The following is an 18,022-nucleotide window of genomic DNA, read 5'->3' on the forward strand; positions in this document are numbered from 1 at the left end:
TCTTCTGGTCTACACCAACCATTTTAAGTTCAGCCAGTTTTTGCAGGGACATTTAGAGCTTCCATATCTTATGTTAAAACAACTATAAATCCTCCTTCTAATGAAGGGTATACCTTTATTAAATAATAGAATAATGGATTTATCATATATTAAAAAAAAATCAATCCACAGCAAGTATTTACAGGATAATTCCAGATCCCACTGTTTTGCACTTCATTAGACTTGATGTGGACAAAAAAAAAAATGGAAGAGCAGCATATGGAGAGGGACTAAAACTGCATATCATATCTCTGTGCTTTATCAGCACGAGCTAAACAAAACACATCAATAACAGTCAACAGTTGTAGTCTGGACCATCTGGACACATAGGCCCATAGTAGCAAGGATGTATTAAAATATTTTCATCTCCCTGTTCTCCCTCAGGAATGAAGGATTATATGCAGCAGCTCAGGTTTTGCTGAAAGGAAAGATTATTTTACCTACAAGCACAGCATGTCTATGATAGTTATTTAATTAAGGGATCCCTTAACCAAGGGTGTGCAATGGCTAGGCAAAATACTTATCCCTAAGTGGTTGTGACAGAAAGTGACAACAGAAAAGAAAATAGCCTCTACACATGTATTTCCTTGTTATACTAAATACTGACTTTAAATTTTCTCTTAATTAAAACAATCCAATATTTCCACTTATCCAGTGCACCATCTCCTTCCCAAGTTACAACATCAAATCTTGATCAGTGAAGTCCTCTAAAATTACCATGATTTTCTTTTTATGCTATTGATTCCTAATTATGGAAAAAAATTTTCTCCCTCTGCTCTCCTAGTTTTGTACATCTGCCTTGCTTCCAACCAAGCACTAATAAGTAGTTCAACTGCTGGCAGCTTCTGCAATCACTTCCAAACAACCTTGCATATTTCCAGGCAGCATTGCGTTAGTGGGAGCTGGAAAACAGGAGGCAGTCAGGATAGAGGAATGAACTACACTGGAAATTCTTCTGAAGTAGGTGGAAGAAAAGGAAAGCAATACTCAGGGTGAACCTGGAAACTTCCATGCAGACACTACCTGCACCACACAATAGCATTAAACAGAACAAGTTGTATTTGACCATCCCTATCCCATATTCCATTCATTATTCATTCAGGAAAGCTTTACAGTTCTGATGAGCAGCAAGAGGAACTTCGGGAGCGTAATGAAGATGAGAGGTAAACAAAAATAGTAATTATTCTCCATGCAGAACATGTGTGGTTATTTTTGATCCACCCCTCTCACCATCCACCTCTCCCAGACACACACACACACACACACACACACACTCTTAAATGTTTTTTATTGCTATTTATCACCTGAAGAACTTGACTTTTCTGGAAAATTATGTTGCATGTTGGAGTCAGAAATGAGCTCGACATCTTAAACAAGCTCATGGAATTCCACTTCAGAAATTATCAAGTACTATGAAGATCCAACATTCATGGAATGCCACAGAGCTATTCCAGCCCTGAAATAGCACAAGGGATGACTTCTGACCCTTTATCAGTTGGTACAGTCCTCAGACATGTTTGGATACCTGTTACAGCCGCAGTAAGAAAAAGTGAGCCAACAGATGTTATACATTTTCCCCTGACTTTGATGATTTATTTTCTGTACCCTCTCAGATACAAGTCACGGCAGAAGGCAACTTCCTGAAGTAAAATTATTCTGAAAATGACTGCACAGGGCTGGAACTAATTCGTTTTCCTCACTATAATGCTTGACAGACTGAATCAGCCGTGTTCATCCTAATAGGAAGCAAGCTCAATAATGTTCAGTATTATGTTTTTACTACACCCAAGCAGTATATTCTCTCTAAAAGTCACTCTTTAGTTTTCCTTTGAGATTTTGCCAATAGAGGTGGAGATGCAGCAGTATTGGGTGACCAAAATGCAATACATACACATAATAACTACAAAAGTAAACTTGTGGGTTCCTCTATAGCCTGTAGTTCATACAAACAGTATGCCTGCCCATGTCTGAATAAAATACGAAATACTCCATAGCGCACACTGAAACAAAACACTGCCCAAACTTGGAAGCATCTATTTAAATGCTACAATTGTTTCTTAGCTACAGTCCCTTCCAGAAGTCTTGCTATTTCATATTTCTATCACAGCTCTGGAATAGGAAAGAACTGTGTTCTCATAGAAAAGCCATCAGAGTTCAGCTCAAGCTGATGCTGAGCACAGACCATAGTGGAAACCAGGGCACTGCTCAGCGTGTTGGGCAGATTGAGTGAGCTCTAGCGAGCCTGTGTTATGAGAATCTCTGCCATTTGCTTCACAGCAAAACTACACAAGTGCTCAGTCATGAATACTGGCAATTACATGATGAAACTATGATCCAGAATCTGTTTTCTCTTTCATTTTTCAAATTCTCAAGTAACATGCACGTTATCCATCTTCAAAGCTTGTGATCAGCATTCTTTACACGTTCTCTTTTTCTCTATAGGCCATAGAAATGACAATAAAACATGCCTGCAATGTCACCTTCACAGTGCTTACAATTGAGCAGGGAGATGGTAAAGTTTAAGTTCAAGAATAACTGTATTTCTCAGCTCTCACAGAGTGTACAGAACTCTGGTAAATTCACAAACAATTCAGAATAAGCTTCTGAAGTTAAATGAAAAAGATGACCAAACTTTTCAACAGTTTGTGCAGGGTCTAAAACAAGTACATAAATTGGGTGTTTAAGGTGCTCTGAACATCTCTATACTTCAAACTTCCTCACATAGTTTATAAAGCTCTGTGAGATGTCAACAAAGACCTCAAATGATTGCTTTTATTTTCAGCTTTCACTCCTATTGAATTATGTATCTGAAGAACAATAGACTCTCTTCCCTACATTCAACATCTTCGAGGCTCTAAACCTCTTTATTTATGCTTTATTAAGCATTCAGTTACAAATTACTGCAGTTGACATGGAATATTTCATTCCCTTATTACAAATATCTCCACAAGCTTTGTCTTAGTCACATTATTACCTATAATAGACTACAGCCAAAATAGTGGTCTAGATACCTATGTTGGAAATATACTGAAAAAAATTGTATTTAAAGACTTAATAAACTGATATCAGCTCAGGTATTTCAAGGTGCTGATCATCTGTAGTTCCTATAATTTAATCATCAGTTGCAAAGAGGTATCTCAGGGCTTTTGAAAAACAGACTGCCAGATGCTCAAACAGTTCTGTGTTTGTACATCATCTACCACACTTAACATGTGATCCCTAACTACTACTTGAAGAATTATAACAAATCCAGATGACAAGATGCTAGAAAAAAAACATTTGAATATAAGTAGGACCAGATTAATCTCATTCTGCTTAAGAAACCTCAATTACCAGTGCTATCAACGTAAGCTAGCAATAAAAATACTTAACGGAGGCACTTCTAGAAAGCAACTCAGATTACCTGAGGAAGAAGTAGAATGAGGGGCAAAAACAAACATGAAAAACAAGACACCATACCTATATATATGAAGTCTCTCCAAATCTCTCTCCTTTAAAATTGAGCAAGAGAAGTTTTAAAATTAACTATTTTTCACTAATATGTTAGCCAACAATATTTACTAAGGTACTGCTCTCTAACTGTCGAACTACGAAACATGACGTGGAGTTCAGAAATTACTATAAATTACTGAGAATGGAAAAAAAACAAAACAAAACAGATTATTCTTTCATTTTACTGAATGGAAAACAACCTTTCCTAACTATTAAAGTAACTGATGAGGTCCAGGCTGGCTAAATTACACATTGATTGTAGAGTAAGATTCTGCCCTTGAGCTGTGCATTTAGCTCTAGCAAACCCATTGGTGGGAATTACGAATGTACTCCCCAGCTCCATAGGCTGTCTGTCATTGTCACACCTACTGAAAGAGGGACATGGAGTTCCTGTTTCATAACTGTCAGTGTACAAAGTATATTCACGTAATTACAACTTCTGATGCCCAAATAGCCATTTAAACCATTACTTGTATTTCACTTTGAATGATTTCGTAGTTTAGCCATATAGTTAAAGTTTCAGAAAAGAGTTGTTTGAATTCTAATTTACACAGATTCTTGTAGCCAAAAGAACTTTCCATTTTTCATCAAAAATAAACCACAAATGAGTGCAAAGTCTGTCTTAGTCTTTAGACATTATAAATGAATTTAAGTATGTGAACTTAGGACATTTTTACCTTAGGACCTCCTACGGGTTAAGACTAAAAACAAGCTACTCCACACTACTCAGTAAGTTATGCTCCACAACATTCCCAACCTAGATTTCAGCCTCAGCCTCACACACAGACAGACAGGTAGGCAGTAACCTCTATTACAGACAGCAGCTTCATCAAGCCACGTGGTTCTGATGAATACATTTTACCATAACGTACGCTACCAAAGGCATTCCTTAAACACATTCTTTAAAGCAGAATAAACATTATTTAAAATCAAAATTGGATTCTCTATATATTTATATTTTTGAACTTACCTTGCCAACTAATCTTGGAAATGGTGGTCTTTGATTTTCTGGAATTAATATTGGAGTTGCCAGAATAGCCCTTTTTTGTCTTGGAATTCCAAGGTTGCCTTCTATCTTAAACATTTCCTAAAAAAAAAAAAAAAAAAAAAAAAAAAAAAAAAAAAAAAAAAAAAAAAAAAAAAAAAAAAAAAAGACAAATTACAATGACTTTCAACATAACACTCAGTTGTTATTTCCACTCCCTGTATCTTTAGGTAAAATTAAGATGAACTAACAGGCTTTGTATTACATTTTCCAATGATGAGTGATAACATAGCAAACTACTTAAAACTGTAGGTTTATTTTACTTATGAAAGTGTAGACAATCCATATTCATTTTGTATTCCTATAGACTAAAACTCAGAGGACTGCTTAAATCATAAATTTTAAACAAGGTTTAGCTGACCTCAAATACTAGCATGGGACCTTTAAGAAACCCTACTTTAAATGTTTTACATATTTTTTCTATTATCACACGTGAAGTTGCATCTACACTTGGTCACTCCTCAGTCCACGCTCTCCAGCAAACAGAACTCAGAGGTATTTTCCAAGACAGTCCCCAGCTGCTGATGTCTCAGACCAAACACTTGTAAGCTAAAAGTAAACAACGTACAACAAAGCCCAGGCATAACTCAGAATATCATCTAATAGGTTTCTTTTACATGGGGAAAACTTCACGCTACCATATCTGAAAGAAAAGAAATGGAAATGGTTCATACACAAGCTGCCTTTTTCCCCCACTACATTTTCTAGGCTGTTTAGATCTAGAGGAGCTTCCAGCAATTCAGCACTTCATGTGTACTTTCCAATGTCTTCCAGCTTCTTGAAGCCCTGTCCAGTACATCTCTGCCTTCCCTTCCAACCTTCTCTCTGATCTTCTCAGTGCTTTCTCTATGCCCAAAATGCAGTTTCCCAGAAGTGGACCTCTCCTGTTTCTTATCCTATACTTTCTGCAGATCTCTACCTTCAGCTACCAAGGTCAGAACCAACCTTTCCCCATCTCGCAGAGCTCTCACTTAGATACAGGCCCCTTTCTAAAAGAAACATCACAACTTACACTGTTTGGAGAGTGAATTTTGAAACTGGAAAGGGTTCAGATCACCACTGTTTGTTCAGACAGTTGTGAGTTTTGTGAACCAAATCACAGGTTGAATGAATCGTCTGATTTTGGGAAGATAATTACATCATACCGTGCAATTTTCCTTGTTTTCTCAATGCAGTGAATTTTCTAATCAGTTCTGGAATTCAAGTTGTTGTTTTAATAACACCACTTTACCATCTAAGGACAGCTTCATCTTGATGCTGTATTGTTATAAAAAGGCAAAAACAACTGGGTTTTCTCAATGACACAATCTGAACGTCAGTCAGGAACTCCTTAGGCTGCTGCTGCTGCCATCTGCATAAGAGCCTCCCACCTACACTCCCACACAGCGTATCACCATCAAGCACTGCTTTACATCTATGAGCTTCAGCGTGACTTCGTAAATTTGGTGACAAACAGTAACAAGGAAAGCAAGTCTTCGTCTGTCATCTTTAGCTATGATAAAGTCAAAGAGAAGTGAGAACGACTCTGCCAGTTTTCATAACCTGTAGGGGCTCACCCTGATTTGGAGTTCCCATCTGTCCCAAAGGCTTTGCCACTTCTCTTTAATCTTTCAGCTTAAGGCCACTTGGGTCCCTATTTTTGTCTTTCAATCCCTCTCCCAAAAGAACTTCCCCTAATAAAAATTCATGAGAAAGTTCAAGATAAAAACACATGACATGTCAAATAAAAGGAGCTGAATTCTGTCCAGAGGCAAACACGCAGAGCAGTAAGCTTTCAAAATCACTCACACTGTAAACACAGCAGACAGTTTGGCTGGCACGTATCTGTGACGTTGCTAAGAAGAGCAAGAATAAATGACTAGCAGCATGTCTAGGAAGAAATATCAGCTCCTTCGATTACCAGCAGCAGTGCAGAACTGATCAGAGATCTGACTTGTGGTAATTCCTATATTCAAGGCTACCCGTCTGCTCAAGAATGTGTAAGGATGACCTCTCAGATGCATCATCACTGGAAAGGAGGCACACTTAGATTCACATCTCTTTGTATCATGTTTCTGCTTATGCTTATCTGTGGAGTAAAAGGAATTTTCAGGCTGCTTAATACCCAGACCTCTCAAAATTTGGTAGTCACAAATCCATGAGCAATTAATTCACCGCTTTCTCATGAGTCAGTTACCCTTACACATGTGCAGAAGGTCCAAAATTGAATGCACTCTCACTTTTTCTTCCATTGAGACAACACTGCAGTCATTAATACAAAGAAGCCAAGTTTCAAGGAGAACAGCAGGAAGAAAAGGCTTCGGGCATCCAAGTTCAGATTTCTGAGTAGGACTTCAGAACAAAATTATATTTTTTAAATGCAATTAGTTTTTTGCAATGAAAAGAAAGCTTTTGGAGATTGAACAAAGAAATGTAAGCACTTCTGCAGAGTACATTTCATACTATTTATTCTTCAGAACACACTGATTTTTTTTAAATACTTCTTGATGAATTTTCTCTAATTCATCATTCCCTGGTACCTAACACAGCAACATGGCTGATTAAACGAGTACCAAAAAGCATCACTATAGAACATGTTCAAACAAGAAGAAAGAAGCAAAAGTATTTTACCAATGAATTTAATAACTCAATACCTTAATAACTGTTTGTGGTTATCATAAGAATTTGTTTGGAAAAAAAAAAGATTTTGCTTAATGCCAAGCAGCTGGCAACTGATGGCTTGAACCTCAATCAGTATATAAAGCAGAAAGCAAGAAATTGAAATATACATGCACGTAGCACCTGATTCAAAAATCAAAACTCTGAAGAGGTTCCCATTGGAGGATAGCCATCCTGCTTACATAAGCTTTTTTACTGAATTTGCTTAAGTTTTTTGAATAAATTATATTAAAATTAAGAAAATACATACACTTCATAATAATAAACACATGCATTTCTAAAAAGAATGCATTGAAAGTAAAAATTCGGTTTCTCTGCTTGTAAATTTTTTAAAACAAAAATAAAGTGGTAAGATTTCTCTATCTGTACTATTTAATTTCTTTGTCAGACCCATGATCACTATGTTCCAGCTCCTTTTTTCCTGATTAGAATCCAACTGTCATTTCCTTATCCAACGCACTATTTCATAACTAGCTTTTTAGACTCTATTTTTCATTTCATTGTATTTCTTTTCCAGTCATGATTTCAGTACTTAAAACAGCAATAGTTCAGAACCAAAGAGCTGATTTCACCAGCAACAAACCTTGATTTCCTGTTTGTGTTAAGCAAGCAACAAACATAGCTAAATTTTAGAAAAATGAGTTGGCCTAGTGAAAACGTCACTTCAAATTTCCTCATTTCCTTTGAGAATTCACCAGTCTGGGATTTTGTTGTTGTTTTTTCTTTAATGTTTTTGCTAGGGGCTCTCGGGATCATTGCTATTCTTGAATATTTGAATGAATGGCACAGTTGCTACTTGGCAGCAGGTACCATTACTTTCAGCGAAGCAAATTTCATTAAAACTTCATGAGAATAAGGTGGCTGAATACTTATTGATTTGTCGCAATAAGGGTTGGAAGCATCACTGGAGTGGCAATCTGTAACACACTAACTATGCTGACCAGAAAAAAAGTGTTGAATTTCTACCATTTATTGCTTTTAGATAATAAGCTTGATGGCCTAAAATGGGGACAATCCAAAGTTCCACTACAAAAAATAAACAAGTATGAATGGATGCTCATTGTAAGAAAATTTTTTGTGGTATTCAGTGGTATATTAATTTTTCTCCTAAATAATATTGCATAAGATTGAACTAAAACTGTGTGCAGATCAACTTAAAAAAAATCATTTTTATGCTGAAATTTCAGACTTGTGCTCTAACCTTCATTCAGTGAAGAGTGCTTTGTATCTTATTTCCATCATCAGATCTGTTATTAGCAGTATAATGGTTAATGATTTCTAAATATTCAAAAATATTTCCTTGTGTTTTCAACAATACAAAAAAAAAAGTGCACTAATAATTCCTCACAAGTTAAAGAACCACTGTTTAAGTGAATAGTTAACCTCATAAATAAAACTGAGATCTGTAAAGGTCCACAGTAAATACAGAAACATCTGCTCAGAAATATTTTGTCCTCAATGACTGCAAATGCCAGCCTGAAAACAAACAAACAAACAAACAAACTTCAAAAGAACAAATCCAGCCAAAATCTGCTATGAATACTCAGTTACTTCAGAGCACATAAGCTTCCAGGCTCATGAATTATGGTCAGATATGATATATGAGTAAGGGAAACTGTTCAGGAAACTTGATTTGTGTGGGTATTTTTACCATTTTATAAGGACTGCTCTGAAAGCAATACTCCCTATGCTGGCCCACAACACTGGAGGCAGATGGTGGTGGTATAGCAGTACAGGCTGAATCTTCCCACCACTATTTCATTCCAGTCTGTTATCCTGCAATAGAGGGCAGCAGAGAGGCAGTCTGACAGAATGGCATCCAACACAGAAGTGTGGATGAAGCAAAGGTGGGACACTGAATTCCTCCATGCAGAAAACACTGTAATCGCTGACATTCATTCCTATTTGCTGAATGTTTATAGAGATCAAACAGCGGATGTGAGCACAGTAAGCGGTGCCTTTTAGCAGTGGCAGCAACAACATGAAAGACAAAACACATTCCAGATGGGCACACATAGCTGTCACACCATGAACTGAAGAGCACCTCAATCAGCTCATCCACAAAAATCAGTGGATTATGACCAGGGAACTGTGTATGGAGGCAAATATTGCTTCAGTGCATTCTAAGTGATGGTGACAACATCAGGATAAAGCAAAGTTTGCACCAGGTGAGTCCAATGAATGATTGTACAAGAACAGAAAGAACATCATATGCAAGTTTTTCAGGACCCATTGAGCCAACATGAGGTTGCAGTTTCCTGAATCACATCTTTACTGGTGATGAGACATGGTGTCCCTGTTAAGAGCCAGAGACAAAATGGCAGTCCAAGGAGTGGCAGGACTTTAATTCCCCAAAGAAAAAATTTAAGATGCAGACCTTATCAGATACAACAATGTGTACTGCCTTTCAGGACAGGAAAGGTGTGACCCTTCTAGATTTCCTAGGCCTGGACAAACCATTAACTCTAACCACTGCATTGCAGCACTAAGCTGAAGGCTCAAACTTCCAGAGTCAGGCCAGAGTAGTAGACAACCTTTCTCTTGCAACACCGTAACGACAAGCTCCATACCAGTTTGAAGACCATGGAACAATCAGCAATTTTGGCTATACTGTTCTACTCCATGCATTGCATAGTCCAGATGCAATGGCACCTTCCAGCTTCTATCTATTCAGAGAGATGAAAGATGGATTGCATGGGCAACATCTTCCCAGCAATGCTGTCATAGGAGCTGTGAAATGGTGATTACCTTTGCTGGTGCCAATTCTTACAAGCACTACATGGAGACTCTTGTTCATTGCTGGCAAACATGCATAACTAATGGTGGTAAACTATTCTGAAAAATAGTGTTTTGTCACTGAGAAGTTTCTTTATCCAACAGTGTTATTATGCTCTTTGTAGCTGATGTAGTTTTGATGGAAGTAAATAGGAGGCATTACTTTTGGAGTGACTGGCATAATTGTTAGATAAACAGGGAGGCAGATCCTTATAAGGCCTAGTCAGTACACCCATTAACTTCACAGAGACTTGATTATCTCAGACTAGATCTTTGCTACTGCATTCAGCAAGCTGTGCTACAGCTATTTCTATCGGATGGAGGTTACTTGATCTACAGGAGTCGAGAACACTAAGAAACAGTTGAACTATTGTTGGAAACATTTGGCAATGCATAAATCACAACTATTTTAATGCTAATTTGTTCTAAAGTATTTTTGCAATGCATGTGACAAATAATGTAAACTATTGTGGAGACAAATCTGAAATTCAGCTTTGTGAAATGATACATTCCGTTATCACCTTGAACCTCAGCAGTATCTTTTGTGGTGAAAGAGTCCTGTTTCCATTCAAGTATAAGTTTTATTCACCTTCATATCTGCCTCATTCTGTGTCAGGAAAAACATTTTCTAAGATGATAATGGAATGAATGCCATTAACTTTCCCTTCTGTACACATTAACCACAGGAGTTACCTGTTCCAAAAATACAAAACTGATGATCAAGTGTTATATATTTATTTTAAATTAACAATCCAAACTTTTCTTGTCATCATTTAGTGGGCGTTACTTGCACTTTGAGCCATATATAACCCCTCTTCTTCAGGAAATTTCATACTGGTTCCACACTGCTCATTAAATATAACGAGATACCCCTTATACGTAAGCAATCAAACAAGCTCTGACTGACTGCATCTGTCAAAAACATTGCAGATATGGGCTTATGGAAAGAGACAGTGTCTGACCTATGCCTCAGTCTTCACCACAGCACACTAACAACACCACTTATTACCACTAAAAATACTCTTCTCCCCATTTGTACTGCGCTTACACCAGTTGCAAAGCAAACAAATCAGACAGCTCTTATAGCAGAAAAATAATAAGACGTCTCAACCTTCAGCAGCTTAAGTAAATGTAACATACATAAGGAAAACAATTGCCAAGCTATACAACCTGAAGTAAAACTGCCCTGTAATGAAATTTTACCTTGAAAACAGGTGGGTTTCTTTTAATTATTGCTGTTCTTCATTTTGTTTTATTTTTCATGGAAGTGTCACCCATTGAACTAAGAAATCATACTGCAGCTGAAGACAGTATTAAACATACTGGCGTTCTGTAGTAATTAAAACCTTTAATGAATCTGATCCTCCTGAAACTCAACTAAAATCACGTGGAAAATTAATTGCACAGCACGGACACAAAGCCTTAGCTTCTTTTAATATTCCTATCCACTAAGCAGTTTTTTTCCATCTATATTATAAGAACTCATGATGCAAAATCTTCTTCTTAGTTCAACAAGCTTCCAGGATGTTGAAGATACCCTAATTTCCAGAGTGAGAAAGAGAAAAACGATATAGAAAACACATCTTGATTCTAAGGCACAATAAGTGCATCAGCGATGAACAGAAGCCTATATAAGGTCACAAAAGCTGTAGATCAGACTAATGTAAACAAAAATTTGGAACAGTATGAGCAGCTATGAGCAAGTTGCTTCATGTTTCAGTATCAGAGTATAAGAACAATTCCTAATAAAGAAATTTTATTTCTTACAAGAAATAAGTGCTATTCATAGCAGAAATAGTTCTATCTTGGAAAAGCAGGTTTCTATCTCTTGCTGCAGGGCAGCGAGCTATAAGTATGTGGAAGAAAACTAACATTTTATTCCCATGTTCTGGATTGCACAAAAGCTCTGAAATCCATTGCATTATAACAGTGATGCACAAAAGCAATTTCATCATACCCTAAAGCAATAATATTGTATGTTAAAATCATGTATACTGTTTAATAGATCGAGTAGCTGCAATCCCAGTCCCATACCTGAATGGGTCCATAAAGCACATTTCTCCCTATCCTCTCCAAGACTCCAAGCTGTGATTACAGTTCAAACCTTCTCAGCCTTGCTTCCTCAGCAGTTTTTTCAAGCTCTATTGCTACGTATTTGTTATCTCTGTTTCCCCATCATCTCCATTCCCTCAACAGCCTGTAATATAAATCAAAATTCATTGATTATTTACCCTATTATTCTCCAAACTGTGTGACCTCTCTATTCTTCCAGAACACCTCCTGCAATCCCAAATCCCATCTCCCCCACTTTACTGCACTCCAGGTGGCAGTGTAATTCTGCCAATCCTGTATTCCCATTGGAAAATGTTCATCATTTCACATTCATTTTGAATTTGTTTCTCTTGAACCTTAATCATACAATCCTACCCAAATGTAGCAATCTAAAATTTGTATTTTTGTCTACCAGAATGTCTTTTAATTTTATATATATTCTTAAATCTCTTCCTTCAGCAGCATCCTTCTTGGCATTACACCTCCAAAACCTTCCTATTTCACCCATTTTCACCAGTCCCTCACAGAAAGCACAGTCAGTATCAGAATTTCAGAAATCCTAGTAGATTTTAGGAACGCTTCTGGTGCAGGTCCTTCAACTCATTCAACGCAAGAAAAGTAACAGCAATTCCTTATCATGTCCCTTTATTTTACCCCCTGACTTTCTCTTTAAAAAAGCAGACATGATATGCATGAAGTACTACAGAGAAGAATAGACGTATATGAAATAGATTAGACCTGAAGAAACCCCACATGCAATTTCACAAAATCTAGAAAAAAACGTCCAGAACGTAACCACCGAATTTATGTTCTACAGTCCTACTCCGTACATTTTGGCAAGCTGAACTATGCATGTGCAGTCAGTTGAGCACACCCAGATTAATTATAGTCCTTGCACAGCATGGATTACCTACAGGAGATTTGGTCCAGTGTACTACAAAAAAAATGTGCCAGTTACCTTATGCTGAAAAATGAGACATGTTTTAATTAAGAATCGAAGAAGTCTGTTTCTTCTTGCAATAATCAAGGGTTATTTATTGGGGAGGGAGTTTGAATACTTTCCATTAATACTGAATTTAAGCTGAAACGCCCACAACAATTTCTTCCTCCACTCCATTAGATCAGAGTTGTATTGAGTACCAGCAAAAATAATACATTATATGACATTGCAATGCAGGAATGCATTATGTTGAGATCACAGATCTGCACAACAATTCTCAAAAAAAAGCTAGATATATTCTATCAGTCTTTACTATGCATGCATGGTGCTCTACAGAGCTGGCAGTCTTTTTATGCTTTTCCCATACAGGAGCTGCCAGACTGACAAATGGAGTGGTAGTCTTTGATGAAGACAAAATGCCCACTTAGATCTGGGCTAAGGGAAAACTCCTCATTCACCAAACTAAATTTGAAATTTGGACGAAATGTTAGTACATTAATCCACTTCACAGCTTGGTCTAGCTACTCAGAACAAATTAATTAGCAGGCATTAACCAAGTGCAAAGAGCCAAAATGGTAGTGTATTAATCCACTTCACAATTTGGGTTGTATTTTCACTCTTCAATACAAATGAATTAACAGACAGTAAGTGTCTGATACCAGAAGCTTAATTCTGTTCTGTGATACAAGCAAGGGACTCTGGTGTAGCATGTTTTAGACAATACATCTTAATACCTCAGTGGTATTGGCATTGGAACAGTATGGAATGTTGACTGCAGTTGTTAAGAATAAAAATACAAGACCCAAGCACCCCCTGTATTATTTGATTCTACCACAGTGGCCTAATTAAAGTGATATGACAATGCCATTAGTTCTAAATCAGTGATAAGTCTGGACAATCTCAAAGTCCTACACAATATTACTGAAGAAGACAGCACGTAGTTCTGAGTTTGATGAGAGTTATTTAAAATTGACATTCAGAAAATAAACTTGTTTTTAAAAAAGTATGGCTACCATGACACTTCAGAGTCATTCAATAAAGTTTTCTTTCCAGACTTACATTCCACAGAACTTCTAATACACGCTAGCTAGAAATGACAAGGTTGCCTTGTAATTGCCATATCTGTTTGAGGTATGGGGAAATCAAAGATCAGCTTTTCTACAGGACACCTCCACAGTAAAAGCAAAAGATGCAGGAAGAAGGCTCTGACACAGTCTTGGAGATCTCAGTGGATTCTCACTTTTCTCCTTTATCACATGCAGGCAATTAAGTCCATTCAGGAGATTCACAGGGCGCCACTCTCACTGTATGTTAATTGGTATACTGGAACAGACCAATAATTCATGAGCTCTAACATAAGGTTGTTAACAATATTCATTGCTACATGCTTCAAAAAAAAGATCCTAAAATGGCAGGAGCTCCAGTTTATTAGAGTTTGAAACTTTTCTTTACTTATAACTACTGGAACTGAAGTCAAGTACAGCTTTACAATACATTACACTATCAATGTCACCTCTCACGTAATATGTTCAAATTCATTATGTTTGGATCTAGGCATTCTGCACCAACAACCTGCAGCCACAATAGCATAGAAATATTTATACTCCCTCCTTCATATCTGTCAACTCTTATACGTTTCCATGGGATAATAACAGTCACCACATATACAAACACCAAGTAAACAGGTCTTAAAGTTTGCTGGCCAAGAGAAGACAGATCCAGCCTTCCTTCCAGCCTGCATGCCATCTGCTCAGTATCTCCACTGCCTCACTTTTGTAGCATTGGCCATGGGTTCCTGGTTCGTGGGACACAGCAGGCAAGAACTTAGAAAAGAATAAATACTCCTGCAGTGCTAACACTTTGGGTGTTGGCAATGTAAGAGCACTCCTGCTCTTATGACCTGATGTCATGGTTTTATGATTTTTTGGTCATCAGTATTCCACACCATAACATCATGTAATGCATTGGGGGTGGGGTTTGATATCTGCCGAATGTTCGTCCGTTGGAGAAGAACTACATTTCCCCAGGAGACTTTGCGGTCAGCAAGGGGATATAACTCCAAGCAAGGTCACCTGATCCTTCTTCTTCGCCTGCTCTTCGCTGTCTGCGCTTCGCTATCTGCGCTTCGCCATCTGCACTTCGCCGTCTGTACTTAAGTCACTCAACTGGACTGCACTTCTCACCCCAGCATTGTGGTGAGGTCTATACAATTCAAACAGACTCTCTCTCTCTCTCTCTCATTGTATTTTACTAATACTATATTTAGTAAAATCATTTGTTCCACCTCAGATCAGTGCTGTTGTTTTCAAGTATTTTGGGGTCCCCTGCTTCCCCTTTCCCAGAGGTGCGGATCCGCAGATCCCTCCGCCCTGCTGGTCATGGAACTGGGCCGGACCAGCCCATAAACCGTTGACACCTGACTACTCTGGAGTAACTGAACAGGGGCAAATAGTACAGCAGTTTAAATACTCATAAGGAATAGAGAAGATGTAGATTCTATATTGTTCTAATAAGTGCTTCCAGGGATTTCAAGATCATGTAATTTTGGAACTTGCACCTTACAGATCTAAAAACTCTATTCAGATCTCAACTTCTAATCCAGTGCCCTTCTAAGTAATGCCTTCAAAAAACTGAGCTCTAACCAAAACAGAATATTATACACCTCCTAGTCTCCACTTTGCTTGCAAACGCTGTGCTTAGTCCAATCAAAATGTTCTATTTTAATCTAATAAAATGTGCTTCCAAGGCCAAGCAAGTCATTAATGTGAGACCAACTATGTCTCTGCCTTTACTGACACAGTGGTATTTAAGCAGATTTCTGGAATTAAAAACCTGAGTACCCAAAGCTTGAGCAAAATCATCAAAAACACTCTACTCCTTTATCCACTCTGCATCATTATCCATCATGCAACTAGTCCCAGCATAATTTTGAATGGACAGTGTTTAAATAGCATTATGAATTCATAAGATAGTTCTGTTCTTGCCACACGCACCAAATACAAAAGTTCTCCTTCAAAAAGTGACCAAAACCCCACTGCATACATCAGATAATGCATAGCATGCTGTATTTATAAAGTGCAGAGTTTCCAAGGAATTAGAAATTCTACTGTCATTCAGATTCCTTTGCATCATTCCCTTTGGTACGTGAATGCAGCACTATAGCAAAATCAAACTAACAGCTCAGTGCTTACAGCTCTGATTGCTGCCACCTGAACATTTGAAAGTGAAGAACAATATTAGTCTCTTAAGTTAAAACAGCTTTATTTAGCCAGATTTACCTAATAGAGGTTAATAAATCACAGCATTCATAATTTGATACATTTTTGGCCCTGTTTCAGTTTACAAACCATGCACTAACAGACCTTGAAATCTGTGAATAAATACATTATCTACCATGATACGCAAGTTTCTCAGATGAGTAATTTTTGATCCTCGGACTGTTCAGGCAGTTGCTTAGAAACATTTATTTGTATCAGATACACAGGTCATGTGGTATTATTTTTCTTTTTCAGATTGGATGGATTCTGTGAAGAAGCAACAGAGCATGAAATGCAAATTTCATGATATAAAATTCAAAAGTTGCTTTTGGCAAGGATTTGATTTATTACATTCACAGCACAAGATGAAAACAAAAAGGTTACCTCAGTGATCAAAACGACTTGACAGGACAAATAATGTCCGTGCCACTTGGAAAACTTGTGACACTGTTGTATAAAAGAAAAAATAAAAGCACTAAAAATAAAAGAAGTGCAAGAATCAGTGGGGAGCACGACTTAAGATCTTGTTGGCTGAAGAGATCTTTCACAGAAACACAAAGATAATAAAGATTGGGTTGGAAGTTTGCAAGAGTCTTGCTACAGAATGAACCATAATACCTGCAATATTTCCTTTACTCATTATCTAGATAGACATTTTTATTTTATCCTCCATTGATTAGTACATTCCACTGATTAGCATTTTCTCTCCTACACTAAAGCCTACCTAGTTTAGTCAGGAAGAATGATGGAGATTGAAGAAAATTGTTCAAGACTATGGAAAAAGCAAATAAAGAAAAAAAACAAGCACTCTTGTTCACATCACTCATGTTCTTGCAATTTATGTTCAGCAATAATACTGAAAAAAATCACTAGTATTTCACTGTAGATTATGTAAGTATGTAATGGAATCTTTTTTTCCCCCTGCTGATGTATGAGAAACCTTGAAATCCACACGTTTTTAACTTTGTAAAGCACTTGTATTTGCCTAGGTGTTTCTGCACTGATAGCAGTGATTCTTCTCTATTGGAACAAGTGATTTATAAAAGCAAAATAACTTGTTCAAAATTAAATATAGAGTTTTGCAAGCAGAGGCTGCTTGTCTCCAATGGAGAGAACCAAATATGGCAAAACTATGTTACTGAATGCAGTCAAACTGATCCAGGCTACTCCTACAAACTATAAAGCCTACATTGTACATGCAGCCAAAGTGGTGAGGACCAAACATGACAAAACCTGAAAGAGAAAAGTTTGCTGAAACAACGGAGAGAAATTTAGAAAACAACAGTAATTCTTTCATTATTATTTCTGTAGACACTTAAAGCCAGTCTGAAAGAATCGGGGGATAATAAATACATTTGCAAAGAAAATACACCTGAGTTTTTGCCAGACTTCATAATGTCACATCAGAATATAAAGGTGGCCTGATACTCACTGACACTTGTGAGAGCCAGCATCTCACCTCAGTGCCAATGGGCAAAGTCAGGCAAACATTCTGGTAGGCTCCATTGAGCCAGCAGCTGTGCTTTCACTAATGCCAGTGAGGCCCAGAGACAGCAAGCGTGCCCAACAGCTGCAGTCTGACATCAATACAAAATATTTGTGCCACGTATGATTTAAATCAGGCTTAGTTTTGGGTGGACAGTGACTAACCCATGATTAGGTTCAAGTCCTTCTGCTAGCAGAAACAGCACTGAGTGAATGTGAAAGATGTGTGCGCAGCCCTGGCTTACTGTTTAACAGCCTATCTCATAAATCCTGGTAAAG

At 37.4% G+C, this 18,022-nt stretch overlaps 1 protein-coding gene across 4 annotated transcripts in view; it reads right to left on the reverse strand.

Annotated features, from left to right (window-relative positions):
• The window catches only part of CDH13 (cadherin 13), a 427,664-nt gene that overhangs the window by 244,983 nt on the left and 164,659 nt on the right, over nt 1-18,022 (reverse strand). For all 4 annotated transcript variants that reach the window (XM_048958117.1, XM_048958119.1, XM_048958116.1 and 1 more), the window contains exon 4: nt 4,502-4,618. In XM_048958117.1, the coding sequence (XP_048814074.1) occupies nt 4,502-4,618 (117 nt within the window). The remainder of the gene's footprint in view (nt 1-4,501; nt 4,619-18,022) is intronic.

Source organism: Lagopus muta, chromosome 12 (genome assembly GCF_023343835.1).
Source record: "Lagopus muta isolate bLagMut1 chromosome 12, bLagMut1 primary, whole genome shotgun sequence".
Classification (NCBI taxonomy): Eukaryota; Metazoa; Chordata; class Aves; order Galliformes; family Phasianidae; genus Lagopus; species Lagopus muta.